Genomic DNA, 18,345 nt, shown 5'->3' on the forward strand with positions numbered 1-18,345 from the left:
AAACTTTAACTAAAAAATAAAAATCATTATTAAATTGATTTGATTCAAAGTATGGATTTTAATAAATAAGTAATGATAAACACATCTATAGGTTTGGATTAAGCAAAAAAACTTTACATGCACAAATATATATATATATATAGAGAGAGAGAGAGAGAAATGGGTAGGTACAAAACTGATCTGTTAGGTATTTTTTCGCAGATTCTACCCCCATAAATGTGTTGGGAATGTTCGATTTATGAGAAATTCACACCTGGATCATGTGTTTTGGATGAAAAAAATGATATTTGGAGCTTCAAAATTTTATAAAGATTTTGGACCATTGATATTTCTAATTTTATAAAAGTCCACCCATGTGTTGGAATCTAACACTTCAAGAGTTGATACCTATAAAATCAAGTACACAGGTCACATCTGGATGGTCAGAATTTAAAAATAAAATAAAATAAACCTGAAAAACTCATTTAACACACTCATATATATATATATATATATATATATATATATATATATATATATATATATATATATATATATATATAGAGAGAGAGAGAGAGAGAGAGAGAGAGAGAGAGAGTTAACCACTATAATATGTTAACTGAAAATATGCCAACTAGAGTGAACTGGGCATTCACGACACTTTTTGTAAATCAGACCTTGCAAATGTGTTTAGCATGTTCCATTTATTGGGAATCAACTATTGGTAGTGTGTTTTCAAGAAAACCTAATCTTTGGAAGCTTGAATATTTATGAAAATTATAAGCTACTGATATTCAATCCTTAAAAATTCTTGCTAATGAATTGCAATCCGATGATCCAAGAGTCAGTTTCCATAAAACCAAGCATGTAGATCTCATCCCTGCAGTGAAATTTAAAAAAACAAAAACAAAACTCATAAAAATCTCAGTTCACAGTTTAGTTTACATATTTTCAGTTCACACACGTGTGTGTATATATATATATATATATATAGAGAGAGAGAGAGAGAAACCCGTATCAACATAACATTTTGTTTGACATAATTGGACGATTTTGCATCACTGATTGCACAGTGGTACAAATTTGTTTGCCACTGTAAAAGATTTTTTGCAGCCTTGACTGCCGCTAAAAACCTGAGTAGCAAAAAAGGTCTTCAGCTGCTAAAAAAGCTTTTTTGTGTGTGGTGCACGTTCGGCCTTCATGCACTCGATATATATATATATATATATATATATATATATATGCTACAATTGATTGTACTTGCAATCTATTTGGACTATCACAATGCAAGTTTTAATTCAATGTAACTTCATAAATGTGCTCAACATGGTCCATTTAGCGGCTCTTCGGACATGTTTTTTTGGATAAAAAAACATGACTTTTTATAACCGAGAAAATTTGAGTTCATAGCCATCAACTTTTGGATTGCCAAAAATAACTGTATACAGATTGGATTGCATCAATTCAAAAGCCAAATTTCTAAATAAAACATATAGATCACATCTATGATGATAAATGTGACATATATATAGAGAGAGAGAGAGGGAGGATGCACAGACATAGCTATCGTAAAAAGATATGGTTGAACCTCTGATTCAGATTGAAGTAAAACAAAAAAGAAACCTAGTCTTTGAACTGCCTGAGCAAGTAGGAAGATGACTGAAAAAGGCTCTGCACCTTAGGCTCAGACAAATTTGTACATAAGTTATAGAGATATGTCTTTTAGGCAGAGATATAGAAGCACCAAGGATAAAGCGGATCCTAATTCTAACCCTGCTTATAAAATACACGAACAAAGAGAAAGATGACATGACTAGCACCACATGACTACTTCCACGGCATGTTGGGCATTCCTTGTTGAGAGTTATTGCAGGCACCAGTGCTTTGATTCAGTGGGCTACCTGGGCCACCACCAGACGACTCACTCAATGTTCCTCTTGAAGGTGGACTACCAGCAGCTGTGGCACCACCTGAGGATATTTTTGTGGGGCCAGAAAGATCTGATGCTTTGGGTTCAGACTTCCTTCCTTCTGCAATGAAGCTGCCAACGACCACCTGTGGAAAACACCTAAATGCTTCAAGCATTTTAATCTCAACTATTTTGAGATGCTGTAGAATTGCCGATTTATATGATGCCACACACAGAAACATCCAAAAAACTCCTCCCAAATAAGCTTTTCCAACGTGTGTGAAAGAGTGAGAGTGAGTGAGAAAGAGAGAGAGAGAGGTCACGAGGAAAACCTGCACAGGGGATGCCGCCATTAATAGCCCAGCCACTCCTCCCCCTAGTACTCGACCATCAGGTCCAGCAAGAGATACGCTTAATCCACCAGTTCGGCTGCGTTGTCCACCAATCTCAGAAAATAGAAAGGAACCAGAAAGAGAGAGAATCTCAAACCTTCCCTGCATAAACATTGATTACCAGTCGAGCTAAGAAATTTTTTCTAAAACTAAGCATTATTGGCCCTCCAAAGTCGGCAACATAAGAAAATGAACCTTTGTGCATGAGAGCACGTGCTCTCTCTCTCTCTCTCTCTCTCTCTCTCTCACACACACACACACACACCACAGAGAGAGAGAGAGATACCACTCCCATGACAATATGAGCAAGATTTTTCTTGAGAGGAATAAAAAACAAGAGGTTTTTCATGGGAAAATGTTAAAGCTTTTTAAAATACAATTAACACGTTTATGTGTGTGTATGCAATCACATCCATTTGAACATCTATGACATCATCCAGACAGTTCAGATATAATTTAAAATTCAAACCCTTATGAAAAAACTATCTAATTTAATATCATTTATGAGATACCCCCATTCATGGCAATTTATAGCCACCATTTATGAGAGTTCGAATTTAAAATGTTAAACTAAACCGTCAAATTGAATCTCATCCAACGGTCTAGATGATTTTATAAATGATTTGTATAAAATTGGTGGCATATTCCCCCTTCCCATTGTCAAGTAGAATATTCAAGTTTATCCCTTGAATAAAAGATTATAAGACAGAAAAAAATAGGCAAGAACACCAAGAATGAAGGATAAATCACCTTTTCATTTTATTTGAATGGAAGCGTCTCAGTAAACTTTGTCTTAAAATGCCTTAGATTAAGTCGCAAAATCCCTTGAATTTTGAAAAGCCAAATGCAGCTTTACCCGAATGCTTCTGATATATTAGTTATCCACCCCACAATATTTCCACTATGAACAGGATAATGTGATCTCTAAGGAATACCACAACATTTTATCAAAATAATAGTTTTGGATGGATGAGAATATTTTTTTTAATGAACAAATTTCTATCAAAATATATTTAAATAAACATCAATGCAAGACCCAAAAAAAGCATATCTTCACCATCAGGTTCATATTAGGAATAGAAGAGACCTTGGAAATACTTCAACACCACTACGAGTCCCTTGGCAATAGGTTGGGCTGGATTTCAGACCAAAGCATCAAAGGAAATTGGGGTGTTCCACATCCACTCCAAGTTGAAACCAGAGAACTGGGCGAACCATGGTCCCTCGGAGCTCTAGATCTTAGTGGGAATTATGCTTAGGAAACTCTTTTGGAAGCATCAGGGATGCATCTGGGAAGCATACATATGAGGGAAAGAATGTTTGATCAGTAACTGGGATCGTGAATTTCAATAACTGGATTCATGTTTTGCATAAAGGAAGCAGCTAGATTGCCCCTAGTTGAGAAAAGCAACTTGCAGCTTGCTTTGATATCATAAAAGTTTTTTTTTAATAATAAACTGATGTAGCAACATAACTTATGGTTATGCTTTCACCTGTTACAACATATTTTCTAACACTTGCTTCCGCAGATGGAAGCTCTCTAAGTTATGATTTCTCGCCACTTTTAGATTGCTTCCCATACTTAAATCCCTTGGAATCTTTAATGGTGTTACTTTCAGATGCACATCATTCCAACTTCCACTTCCAGTTACTATAACTAGGCAGACATTGACCAGATGCCCCACTTCCCATTTCTCATTTTAATTCCTGAACAAGTAGGCAGTTTGCAATTTCCAACATGTTTCACTGAATCTCACCATGGCAATGATAAAAAACGCTCAGATTATAGGAGCAATGGCATTCACCAACAGGAAACTCAAGATCTCAGGTGGGACATCCACTGGCATTGGCCCATACTTGTGAAACTCTCTAATTCCTAATTTACAAGTTCAATTAACAGTTCACCCATTCATGAGGTCTCAACACAATTTCTAGAACTTTACTAAAAGAGCCCATATTTCCTTTCGAGAACAAAACAGAAACATGGATAGTGAATAAAACAGATAAAAGTAGATAAAATTCAGCACTTGGCTATTTGGAATACAAATGAGCAAGTGATGAAATGGGTTTAAAAAGTTGAAGATACATGCACGAGGCCTACATCTTTTGATGAAAAGAAAGAAAATTAACATTGCCAGGAATACGAATAAAAAAGATGGTGAGAAAGAAAAGCATATATAAAAGTGGAATCAGAATGTCACAACTGATTTTTTTAAATCTTCACGATTTGAAAAGATGCACTCAACTACAGTTTTCTTGCAACACAAGCAGGATAGAGTTGGTAGAATGTATCAGTTCTGCAAGATCTCAAGGGTCACTGAGGCGGAAAACTGCTCTACACTCACAAGGGGTTAGAGTGGAAGATCAGGAACTTACCCACTTCAAGTTATAAAACTGCTGATTATTTTGAATTTTATTGTCATGCTTGTTCATTTGAAGTATTAGTCATGTATAAATAAAACCAACCTAGAATTTAAAAACTTCAATCTTTAGGAAATTAAGAGGAAAACACTGTGAGGTCATTCAGTTAAAAAATCTTTCCACTGTGAGGTCATTCAGTTAAAAAATCTTTCCATGTACCATAAAAAAAATATAAGAGCAACATAAAGAGAAAGCGAGTGAGAATTAATCTTTCACAGGAACTCCTTAGTCTTTCAACAAACAGCAAAAACACCGTAAGCTTTGGAACACTTGATGATTCACAATTTAATCAGTTTTGAATTATGCTACCATTTTAGAATAATAAAATTGAACCGTATCACAAACTAAAACTGATCCAGCTCAATCACACCAATTTCTCCCACAAACATAGCAAGCTTAAACCCTTCCATCACTTGATCATCCGCTTCCAACTACAACCTGAGGACCTTCCGTTTCCTGCACACACTCTTATTATTCACTTGCAGTCAACACTTCCATCACATGATCATCTCTTTCCAACTACAACTTGGATCCAATTACGCTACACATCCAGCCCAAATCTGATCTGTTTGCATGCCTATCAAAGTAAGAGTGGTGAAACACGTGGAGTATGGACTAGATCATGGTGGATCTAGTTGCAAATCCAACCTAGCAGTAGACCCAAACAGCTAAATTTAAAGGAAGAAAATTAGCCTAAGATATCTATGTATGCATGTGTTTATAACTTGCATTCATGTGCATTGCATGGGTTCTGTTACTATGGTACCCGGACACTCCATTTTTTCCTCTATACCCGTGTCGACATGCATATCCCCGTGTTGACACGCATCGACACCCGGACATGCCATTTTACCCTCCATACAAACAAGTTTGTATTTAATTTATAATTTATAATTTATAAATTTATAATTATATTTTCAGTATATAATATATATTTTAGATATAGCATGTATATTTAGATTATATTCAGTTTATTTTGTATTTATGTGATATTTAATATATATATATAGCCATGTCCCCGTACCCACATTTTTTTGGAATTGCCATGTGGTACCCACCATACCTGTACCCGTACCCAGGTGACATAGGTTCTGTACTATAGATAAAACAGAGAGAGAGAGAGTAGTGTTTGGTAAGCTATACTATATTTTCACAAACCTCATATGTAACAGTACCACCAGATGTGGCTGCTTGACGAAGGGTCACATTAGAAATAGCTCCATTTGCTGAAAGAATGCATACAGCCCTTGGTCCTTGTTGCGAAAATGACATTATCTTCGAAGCAACATCCTAAACAAACAAGATTCACAATATGGTAGCAAGTCAAGAGGTTATCAAATTCTGGATTACAAAGCATCTAATGGAATTAGTTTGTAATACGACTAAGACAATATCTGATATATGGACACTACAATTAAATGCAAAATACAGAAGACCTAGAAGAAGCATGGTAAAAGCATATGCTACAGAACAAAATCACGTCTGTGGTAAAAAAGCATCAGATTTTTCACCACTTTGTTGCTATGAAACTCTTGTTTTTCAGTTTTGCATGTCTGCCTTCTGATATTAATGGCATATTCTGAGCAGCAAAGGATAAACTAACCATGTACTATATGAATCCTCATAACAAGCAATAAACATGTCAGACTCAGAATAGCATATTCAATTAATTCCAACGACTAGAAAGCTATCATAGATGTATTTCACAGAGTTTGTGTTGAACAGATTGAACCAAATGCAAAATTATCCATCATTTCATGCTGCCATTTGCACAATCTTCAGGGTTAAACCTGTAAATAGCTCATGGGGGAAAACTTTTTTTTGCCAATGCCCATTGGGCAGCATTGAACTATCAAGACTTATCTTTTGTGTCCTAGATGTGGCTCAAGAAAATTAAGAACACCAGTAACCAAACTTGCTAAATTTTAAGATTAAAAAGGAAATACAGTAACAAAAAAAGTTTATGCCATAATATTCTTAGGGTTTGATTCACACTCCATGTCATGAGAAATATTAAACATCCGTGAAAAATAAAAATAAAATACAAACTTTATATAAAGAAACGTGTTGAAAAAGGGTAAATTATAGAGACTTTCAAGTAGATAGTGGTTTTTCAAATCCCCCATGGAATTTGTGCTTAAAATATAGGATATATGCCATGGTTCATTACCTCACAGCGTGCAAATATATAAAATTCATACTTCTAGATACCTTTTCAGATTCAATGCCAATAACAAGTAAAAGTCACATATCCCTGTTTTTAATGATATTATGCATGCATCAGATAAATCATGGTCAACTCTTCAGGTTCAATTATGGAAGAATATACATACATGCATAAATATGTATAAACCAATGCATTTGCACAGGATACAGAGAGAGAGAGAGAGAGAGAGACATGATACCTGAAGAGTTTAGCAAAAAGGGTATATGCTTAGCCAAAGGCATTATGATGCATGAATCACTTAGACACTACAATACATTTAGTAGGTATACGCTACAAATGCTATTAGGTCCATTATGTCTTCGAATGATGGACATCACTGACTACTACAAAGAAAGATATTGAACAGTACCTGAAAAGTTTAACCAAGGACCAGTACAAATAAACTTGAAATTGTATGCTATACACCCTCCTGCCAGTTCTGGCCAGACTTTCACTGTCCAACCACAAGAAACCTGGCTGAGGCTGTCAACAGATCAGATATTAGACCCATTAGAGCGCACCCTTATCAACCCAAATAGCATGTAAAGGGCTTCGGTTTGGGACAAACAGAATAAGCAATTGAAAGGTACCTGAAAAGTTTTAACTAAAGACAAGAGCACATAAACTTGAAATTGTATGCTATATGCCTTTCTAGCTGTTCTGGCCAGACTTTCACCATCCAACCACAAGAAACCTGGCTAGGACTGTCAATAGGTTGGACATTGGAACCATTAGGGTGCATTCTTATCCAACCAAATAGCAAGACGGTTTCGGGTCAGGTCAGATCGAGAAAATGGGACCCCATATCCAACCCATGTAATTCAAGAAGGTCTAAAATGTGCTGTTCTTGCCTTACAATTACATACTTAAATACTTGGATTGGGCCACATATAAGACAAAAATCAAAGCCCAAACCCAACCAACAATAATCAATCTGAATAATATCTGGTCTCTATTTTTCTGTCAACATCTTGAAATTCAGATTCAGGAGGGTTCAGATACGCTCATGACAACCATGCACCTGACGATGGTGAACAAAAGTAAGTCTGGTAAACGCTTCAAGGAAAATTTGAACCTATCCAAAACATAGAAGCATAGAACTTCATATAACATGCAAAGCCTGCAAGTTATGCAACCAAATCAAAACACCTTCAGGCAAAAAATAACTGCAAAGCAATAGCAACGTCTATCATTTGAAAATGTTTGATGGCACATACAATATGTGGTCTTTAATGGATGAATGTCCACATGTTCAGGTCAATGATCCATTTATATCTAGAAAGAGATCCATCTATTCTTCTTGCAGGCTTAGGGTTCTGTTTTCAATCATCCACTTGCATCTGGAAAGAGAACCTTCTCATAGGCACAGGAGTTCAAATTACAAAAAGATTTTCAGCTTATATGTAATCACATGATGAGATCGCCAACCAAAAATTAAAATCAATTACTTTAGAATTTCCTTGCATTCAAAAGAAGACCACAAAGCAATGTGTGCACATGCATGCACGACAAACGAATACATGCACCTGCCCGCTCCTGCACCCACAACCTCTTTTGCAAGTGCAAGTTTGCTCGAGCTCACTTGCATGTATTTTATTTGAACCATAGTCACCAATATCGGAGATATTTTGAAAATATCACGATATTATCACGATATTTATGAAAAAAAATCTTATGTTATATATTTTAAGACATTCTTTTGTTTCTTTTGTATTTTAAATACTTTCCTAACTTATTTCTTTATATTTTGCAAGAAAAATTGACACAAAACCTATTTTTTATATTTTTAATTTTTAAAACTCACAAGATTTTCCCAAAAAAAACCCAGTTTTTGAAAATCTCTCCAAGAAAAACCATCGCCGAGATATTACCTTGAACGATATAGGTGACTATGATTTGAACTATATGGCTAACAAAAGAAAATTTTGTGAAATACACTAGAAGAATATTTGTTGTGGGTGCGAAAGTGAAATATGAATGTCAATATCTATGCAGAATTTGTTGCATTTTTATTTTACTTGCAGGTTGACTCCATAAATGACTATGACAAACATGTTCAACACATTGGACACAGACAACCACAAACACAATACACCTTGCAACTCATGATAGGGACTGTTAGTGTGTTGGGCACAGTCATTCACACCTATGTCCTTTTTCAGGATGGTTTTAATACTTTGACCAACTAGCCTCACTCAGACCCATCTCTAGGTATTAGTCCCATACCAGGTGAAACAAACCAAAGATCACTTTTAACAAGTAAAATGTTGCTTTATACTTTGAAATTTTGAAAATTTGCCTCTCAAAATTCTTCAATCAATGCTCAATCAAGCTAATCCAGTTATTAATCATAATGGATTATGATGGCACTAGTGCTTTACTGTTGTGGAAATACACACAAGTTTGTTCATGTCGTGTCCCATACCCATGTGCATGTTTATGTGGCATGGATGGACAATGCAAGTTGATGGGCCACTGTGTACTGCACGCCTGGTTTAGGCTCTGCTTTCTCAGCAAAATAATAAGACATCACTTTGGGAGAGAGTACAACAAGAAATTACATGCAAAATGCACAATTATATGCAAACAGATGAAATTAATAGAGAAATCAATTTGACATTAAAAGTGAATCAAGTGCATCAGTAATACAAAGCAACTTATAAAAAGGCAGCTAGGGAATGATTTTTATTGGATATATCAAATATTAATTCAAACTAATATACTATAAATCACACAATGGTAACATCCTGATAAGTGCGAACACAGTCACAAATCACTATCAAGTTTTATTGGCAACACAATTCTCATGAGATTTTAACTGTCTTTCAGAGAAACATTAAAAAAATCCCAACAAATTTAATATATATAAAGAAATGAAATATCTAAAAACGAACAAAATATTTAAAATATACAACAAATAAACACCAAAAAATAAAGTTAACATCACAATATATTGATCATAGACAACAAATGAATTTACAGTAATATTATTTAGATTGTTCACATTTTATGAACTCATCGTGACAAATCAAGATACCACGAATATCTGTTATTGGTGAGAAAGTCAGTCAAGTCCCCCACAACATTTTGCAATGTTTCACCAGAAAACAGCATGCAAACATACACTAAAATGTCTTAAAAATTCCATGAACCGCATAATTCCCAAGCTCCAGGGAATCACCAGCCAACAGAAAATTGTAGAGAACTGGGCATTGAATAGTGGCTGCTATATTTCAAATCAACAAATAAGTCAAGAATAAAGATACAATAAGTACATGGATCACAGCATTTACTTAATTCCTAAAAAAAACTTAGATGATTGTTGAAAAAGAGAAAGCTTTCTCATTTCCATCTTGCCGAGAGAGAGAGAGAGGGAAAAGGCTTTCCAGTTAATAAAACATTTGATCCATGATAATCCATCAGAAAGATATGCGACTGGCAGGATTGAATAGAAAGAATTGATCAGGTGTGAAGTCATGGAAAGACTTGAAACTTTTATATTTTTAGGACTTGAACTTTATGAAACAGTATGCTACCACTGAAGCATTTTACAACTTTTTTTGAACATCCACATATTTTGAAAGCTCAATAAATGATCAGAACACACAAAAATGTAGAAATTGGTAGGATTGGATACAGGTCACATCATGCTTGAGCTGTCACTATTGCTTTTACCAAATTGGATCCATTCTGAATGCAGTTCCTGACCAATTCGCATATTGTGTTCCATATCCAGATCCCATCTGAAGTTCTATAGCACCAAATATAATGAAACAGTTTTTATATAGAAAAAACTAAAATGGGTAGTGTAGAGTGTAGACCCGATTCTAACGCACCCAGAGCTAAATAATCACCTCATTCAGAATCTGGATCAAATTAGAAAAAAACTACATAATTTGTGGATCTGAACCGGATTCAGATATGAATCACGTTTGGCCATTTCCAACAATATGGATGGGATCCAGTTCAAACCTGCATCAGAATCCCTACATACTTGCACCTCCGGAAATTGGCAGTACCATAGCGTATGTTACCACGACACAGCACCTTGGATGCCGTACCCGTGTTGACATGGGTACTGGTACCTGGACACGGCATTTGCCATGTCCTATATTATATTATATTATGTATTATATTTTCAATATATAATATATTTTAAATATATAATAGATATTTTCAGTATATTTTAGATATATAATATATATTTTTCAATATATATTTAGCTGTGTCCCCGTACCTATATTTTTTGGAATTGCTGTGTCGTACCCTCCGTACCCGCACCCAGGCAACATAGGCCGTAGCGGTACTCCCCAAAGAAACAAGTCATTAAGAGAACTGGATAAATCTGAAATACAGACTCAAGAAACAAGTTGATTGTTGCATTTAACAAAAAAAAATTCACTTATTACTGACAAAGAGCACACACAGACAACGGGTGTTTTTGACGAGTTGAGCCTAAAAAGACGCATCAAATAGACAAATACTCAGTTGCGCCCACTCACAAACTCTTGTGCAAGTATATCATAGGATTAACAAATGAATATAAGAGTGAAACCAAGGCTTATCAATACAGGAACAATGCAAAAGATAACTCGTCACTTGAGGCAGAGAGTGCAAACCTCTCCTGCTTTAACCGTAATGACATGGGGCATAAAACCGATTCCAGGAGATCCTGTCGTCCATTCAAGAAGAAAATTAAACTCTAAGAACTGCACAGCAATTAATTACCTAAAAGTATTGAGAAAAAGAGGATCAAACAGTGTCTCAAACTTCACAAGATACAGGAACAAAGGAAATCTTCTAACACAGCATCCACTGGGCTTCAAAAAACTGTCAAGTCATTCACTCGAAGATAGATGCTTACGCATGGATCGCGCAATTTTGAAATCTCATGGTGTCTTTAGTAGTATTCCAAGGCGTTTAAAATTGAAACTTAAAACACTACTTTTACCAACAAATTAAACAAGTGATCAAGCTACACAGAATGGTTCCACCTACAATGACAACCATTTAGAGCACAACACATCTTTATATGGCTCTACCATGTCTTACTGTGGAACAACTCTTCTGCGAGAACCTCTGTTCAAATGTTGTAGCAAAAAATAGCTACTGATCAGTATCGCTATTGACAAGGTCAAAGCAGAAAATTTATGCAATCTCAGACTAATCCCTACATCATATAAAAATAAACAAGAAAGAGAACCACTACCCTAAAAAAAGAAAGAATAAATAAATCAAAAGGTTTTATTTGGGCAAAAATCCTTTCATGAAAACTTCTCACAAACCAACAAAGACTCTTCAAAACAAAAAGGAACAATAAAACAAAATAAATTAACATAGAAAAATCAATTGAACACCAAAAGATAAAACCTTTTCCATGGGAAAAGGGGTGGAAGGATGAAGCAAAAATTGTTATAAACAAAAACCATTTTTCCTATTTATCCACTGATAAATATATTTCAACTCATTTTTCAATTTGATCAGAAATTCTAGAAAATCCAGATTTTATTATTATTGATTATTATATTAATATTTCAAAATATATATGTAACATTATCAAGTCACCATATTCTCAAAAAAAAAAAAAACATTATCAAGTCACCATACTTGTCCCCTAGAAACTTTTACTGTACCAGTACACTATCTCACAAAAAGCTTCCACAGTACCAACACGCACAACCCAACGGCGATCCCCCACAAAACACACTGTGACCACCACGCCCGAGCCCACCCACACCCCCAAACCCAACCACAACCAGACGAACCCACCAACGCACACACTGAGAGAGAGAGAGAGAGTACGGACCGAGAGCTGCGAGCTGCTGCTTCTTGCCCGAACCAGGCGGGCGGCCCCTCGGCTTCTTGACGGAGGGCGACGTCGGGGTGGCGGAGGAAGAGTACCCGCCGGGCAAGGAGGCGGATACGGGGGTGAGTGCAAGCGCCACGGCGCCGTCCGGCCCGTACTTCCTCGGCCGGCCCCGCTTCCTCTTGATCGGCCCCACTCCCCCCATGACCATCCCGAGTCCCTGATGTTGCTGTTGCTGCTGCTGCTGTTGCTGCTGCTGCTGCTGCTGCTGCATCATGGCCGCAGAGCCGTCCGCCTGGTAGGGCGGAGACGCAGCGATCACTGGCTTGTAGACGGCCGTGCCGTCCGAGCTGAACGCCAGGCGCATGTTCTGCACCGCCGCCGCCATCGGCTGCGCCGATACCGGGCCGCCACCCTTCTGGAGGCTCACGTTGAGCGACGACTCCCTCCCAGCCATTATCCCGTGCTCAGACGCGGACAATCGAGACTGTTCCCTCGCTTCCATTCATCCTTCTCAGTCCTCCTTGAAACCCTAAATCCCTAGCCCCCTCCTCTTCCTCCGCTACAAAGAACAGGCGAAGAACGAATGAAGAAGAGAAAATGGTCGTCTTCGTTGAGCTCTGGACCAGAGAGAGAGAGAGAAAGCGAAGTTCCAAGCTGAACTTGTTCAGGGGAAGAAAACCCTAAACCCCAGACTTTTTTTATGCTTTTTCTTCACAAGGAGAATAAATTTCTGGACCGGTTTGAAAACCCTAAGATGAGATTTTTCTCTCCTCTTTTTGGTTCAAAAAACTTAGTGAGGAAAATGAGGAAGAAGAAGGGGCGTAAGAAGAAGAAAACAGTGTCACCAAGCAAACTGAGAGAGAAAAAGGGAGACGGGAAATGAGCTAAACCCCTAAAAAAACAGAAATTTTGCTCACAAAAACACTAAAAAAGAGGAAATTTTGCTCCGGAAGCAAGAAAAATCGAGGGAAAAGCCACCGATACTAAACAGAAAATTACGAAATTCCGCGTTATAAAGAAGAAAAGAGCGATTTTTCTTTCGCAGAATTTCCGAAGAGTACCAAAAAAAAAGAGAAAAAACTGAAACAAAAAGGAAAGCACAGAAAAAACCCTAACCCTAAATAAACCCCAAAAACCAGAAACTCGAACCCTGATTTCCACACCTGCACCAAGAGAAAAAAAACCGATTTCCAGATTAAATTCCCAAACAAAAAATCAGGAAACCGAGACTAAATTCCAGGAAAATACACAAAATAACAAAAAAAAAGGGGGAAGAAAATCTTCAAGATCTTACCTGAGAAAAACACCAAAATTCCAAATTCGTCCCAGCGAGAGAGGAAAGAGCAAATTTAGAGTTTGCAGAGGCGTAAGGAGAAGAGAGGCACCAACAAAAAATAAGGAGTTTTCCCGTATTTCCCTTTTTTTAATTTTTAAATTTTTTAATTTTTTTAATTTTTTATTTTCCTGTCTTTTTAGCTCTTTCTCTCTCTCTCTTTATTTTAAAAAGCGGGCAAAAGCAGGCCGAAATTGCTTTCGTACGAAAAAATTTAATAAAAATAAATAATATAATTAAATAAATGCGTTAACCCGGCGCCTTCCCTGGAACTTTCTTTATTTAATTGTTTTTTTCCTTCCCGAAAATGGCTTTCCTTCCTTCTCACCTCTTTTCTTTTTTTTATTTATTTCTCTTAATTTATTATTTTTTGGGACGTCGTTTTTCGAATTAATTTATTCATTTATTAGTTAGGGGGAAAAAGATGGATGAGAAGACAAGCTACTGAGCGGGTCAGTCTTTTCGGATCGCCAAGCGGGAATTTGGATCGGATCATCCGCTGACGTCATCTCCGGACGGCGATTCTGTTGGTCTTACAGAAATTATCGTTATTTTATTTTATTAACGATAATTTGAAAATCAAGATCTCAAACTACATGTGGCATAATTTGAAAGTGTGACCAAGATCATGAAATCCACTTTTTTTTTTCTTGTTTTTGTTCGGCACTAAAGAAAAGGGTGGCATCCCTGGCGGAAGGCGGAAGTTTGTGTTTTTTTTTTCACCAGGAGAAACCGTTCCAGGTAGGGATGGCAGTGGATCGGGGGAAAGCAGGGCCCCGCCTCGCCCCATTTGGATCGGGGATGAAAGGTATGAAGCGGGGATGGAGGCGGGGACGAAGGTTAAAATCCATCCCCGTTTGGGGATGGAGGCGGGAATGGACATACCCTTTTCCCCGCCCTACCACGATCCCCGCCTCATCCCCACCACGCCCTGCCACTTTTCCCCGCCCCGCCCCGCCTCATCCTCGTTTGAACCGGGGATGAAGGACATGAAATGGGGATAAAGGCAAGGGTGGAGGTTAAAATCCATCCCCGTCCGGGATGGAGGTTAAAATCTTGAGGCGAGGCAGGGGTGGAGACCTTGTCCCCCGCCCCACTGCCATCCCTAGTTTCAGGTGGAGAGACCTTGCCGCGTTGGCTCAGCCTGCCTATACTTACGGTCTCTGTCCATGTCAGCGTAAAACTCTGAGGGCTAACGATTTGACCTCAGGGAGTCATCAAGCTTTGGCTTATGCATGGGGGTGACACCCATGAAAATTGAACCTAGATTGCTCATCAAACCCCTTGGGTCCACTAGAAGGCCGCCAACTTGCGGTCAATGTTAAGGAGTTGTTTTGGACTATCCAAAAAGAAAAAGAAGAAAGAAGACCTTCCTCTCTCTAAATCCAACAATAATGAATTCAAGTTTGACATGAAAAGATGCTCCGAAATCCATGGTTCAAGCCATCACAAAAGAGTAAAAAAATGTTAGCAGCAGTCTTTACAAGTCATCAGGTGCATTTGACCTACACCAAGACCATCTTAAGGTCAAAGTCCTGGCAACTCCCTTAGAAAATTGACCACTGAAGTTTTCATGAATTGTGAGACCATAGGATGTATACGGATCTGATTCAGTTTGGATATAAGCATTACTAAACCTGACTTAATTAGGATGCTGCCTAATAGGATTCAGATTCGAAATCTGAATCGGCCCAAGAAAGCTAATAATTTGATCCAATCCAACTAATGCAAACATCTAAACAAGATTTCAATATGTGTGAAAGTGTACCTTTGTTTTGAAAACTTAGTAGTCAAGCTTGCTTTTTTTTAGTCCTAAAGCGGTTTGGTGCAGTGTGAAGAGTCCTAGGCAGCTAGGTAAGTGGTTGGGGTTTCAGTCATGAGTAGGGGTGTCAACAGGTCTGGTTTACCTGGACCCAGGCATGGTGACAAATAAGAAGACCCAGTTAAGACCTGGGTCCAGACCCGAAAGTCCCATTAATAGGTGAACTTGGGTATAGTTTGTAAAATTTTATACTAGACTCTGACCCAACCTGAGTTCCAATTAAGACCTGAAATTTTTCAATGTAAAATTGATAAAAAATATTATTTTATCGGGTATAGATTGGGTCTGGTTCATGTAGTTCTTATCAGATTGGGGTATGGTTTCTCTTATAGTAAACCTGATTAGACTCGAGTTCGGACCTGATATCATACCCAAAAATGTTGTTCAAGTCTGGTTTCACCTGGGTCCGAACCAAACCTGACCCGTTGACACCTCTACACATGAACGTCCCCCTTCTTGCATTAGCTGAAGCAGTGCAACTCCCTGGAGAGGAGGGGTGCATCCTCAGAGTTTTATGCTACCAGGATGGTAACCACACATACAGCGTGCAGATCGGTTTTTTCGTGTCGTGCCCTAGCCGGAACGGGACCAGGTCTTCGTGCCGGGTGCGGTTTCTTTGGGTCATAAATTCAAAAAAAAAAAAAAGGCCCCCATGCCAAATCCAATAAAAGGATTGGAGATGCCAAGGTGTATTCAAACTTCAAACACACCCTAAAGTGATACTCAAAAATGAAAAATGAAAAATGAATACCTCACTCACAACATGAGTTTTGGAGTCCAATGAGATAGCTAGATGCTTATGTTTAAGGAATACACCATTTTAACCGTGTCTTTGATGACATGGGGACACGTTGATTCGGACACGGACATGTATGGATATTATTTTACCATATTTTAACCATATTTAATATTTACTAATATTATTTTAAAAAGTATACTATTTAATATTATAAAACAAAGTTTATTGATTACAAAAATAAAATAAAAAACTGTGGCCCTGTGTCATATTTTTCTAAAAAAATTGAACTTGCAAGTTGAACCTGCATCACGTCCTCGACACCATGTCTTTCTGACATAAACACTAATATGATTGAGGGGTCTCCAGTTCGAATCGTGAGGGTCATCCCCAACTTGCCTACATTAAAAAGAAAAAAAAATAGGAAAGTTTTGTTATTAGCTTGATCTACAAAGTCATAAAAATGGCTCTCTTTTTTTCAGAAATATTGCCCGTTTACCATTTCCGTTTAGACCCTAATGGTCCTGGGACCTTGACATTATTATTATATATGGAGTTGTGCTATGGGTCAGTCCTGAAAGGCCACACCTGAATTTTCTTTTTTTTATCCTAACCACTTCTACTTTGAAAGACAGGAATATATATATATATATATATAGAGAGAGAGAGAGAGAGAGAGAGAAAGAGAGAGGGGGACGCATTTTTGTGCCTATCATGTGCTTACCAAGCTTTGGAAAGATTGTTTCTATTTTAATCGACTTTTGGATCATCTGATTCCTGCACCAAGTTAGGTTTTTATAATATTAAAAAATCAATGGCCTGTAATTTTAAAATATATTCAATGCTTAAAAAAACTTTTTTTTCCTCAAAAAACATGATCCAAGTATGATTTCCTAGTAAATCAATTATACAGAAAACATCTGTAGGGTCAGATTTTTTTAAAAACAACCCGTAAACCCCTATCCAAGCTCGATAGGCACAAAAAGCATCACGCACCTCTCTCTCTCTCTCTCTCTCTCTCTCTCTCTCTCTCTCTATATATATATATATATATATATATATATATATATATATGTGTGTGTGTGTGTGAGTAATGCACTAGGTTTTGTTCAGTGGAAACCGGCTTTTGGTCCAAAACCAATGGCCATGAAGGCATGGATTTTTCTTGGCTCATAAAAATATATTTCTTTTGACAAAAAAACATGATCTAAGAGATGATTCCTACTAAATCCAGCATGCTAAACACATCTAAAGATTCAGATATATCATAAACACTTCAAACTATAGGAGTCTAACGTGACAGAATGCGAAAAGAAGGCCTAATATGTTCAGTTCTCATATATATATATATATATATATATATATATATATATATATATATATATATATATATATATATGTGTGTGTGTGTGTCATCAAAAGAGTAAATAAAAGTTTAGATCTTGAAATAGTAGGGTACATTTTGTCCATGGCCAAATAATTTTGGTTTCTTGTTGGTAGGAAGACTTTGACCAATAGCCCCATCTTTGTGGGGAAAAATAAGCATTATTGAATGCGATAATAAATTAATAACTAATAAGTTAACTGAATACTTATTTAATGTTACAATTAAATACTTCTATATAAATAGCTAGTAGGTGAATTTTTTGCTACATTCGTGGGTTCCAAACCTTCACTGAAAAAAAAATTCTTTTTACATATTTGAGCCTCAACATCCGATCTATATATTTGGTTTAAT

The 18,345-nt window shown here is 37.0% G+C and overlaps 1 protein-coding gene across 1 annotated transcript; it reads right to left on the bottom strand.

Annotated features, from left to right (window-relative positions):
• Nucleotides 1-1,522: 1,522 nt before the first annotated feature.
• LOC149829027 (AT-hook motif nuclear-localized protein 10-like) lies at nucleotides 1,523-14,133 on the bottom strand. The gene is made up of 6 exons (XM_090017868.1): nucleotides 14,011-14,133; nucleotides 12,714-13,879; nucleotides 11,527-11,579; nucleotides 5,860-5,991; nucleotides 2,221-2,382; nucleotides 1,523-2,034 (listed from the first exon to the last, which is right to left on the bottom strand). Exons 2-6 carry the CDS (start codon nucleotides 13,216-13,218, stop codon nucleotides 1,807-1,809), a joined length of 1,080 nt encoding a protein of 359 aa, XP_089873994.1. The 5' UTR covers nucleotides 13,219-13,879; nucleotides 14,011-14,133; the 3' UTR covers nucleotides 1,523-1,806.
• Between the last annotated feature and the right edge of the window lie 4,212 nt (nucleotides 14,134-18,345).

The sequence above is a fragment of the Nuphar pumila genome, chromosome 9 (genome assembly GCF_984573655.1).
Source record: "Nuphar pumila chromosome 9, dmNupPumi1.hap1.1, whole genome shotgun sequence".
NCBI lineage: Eukaryota > Viridiplantae > Streptophyta > Magnoliopsida > Nymphaeales > Nymphaeaceae > Nuphar > Nuphar pumila.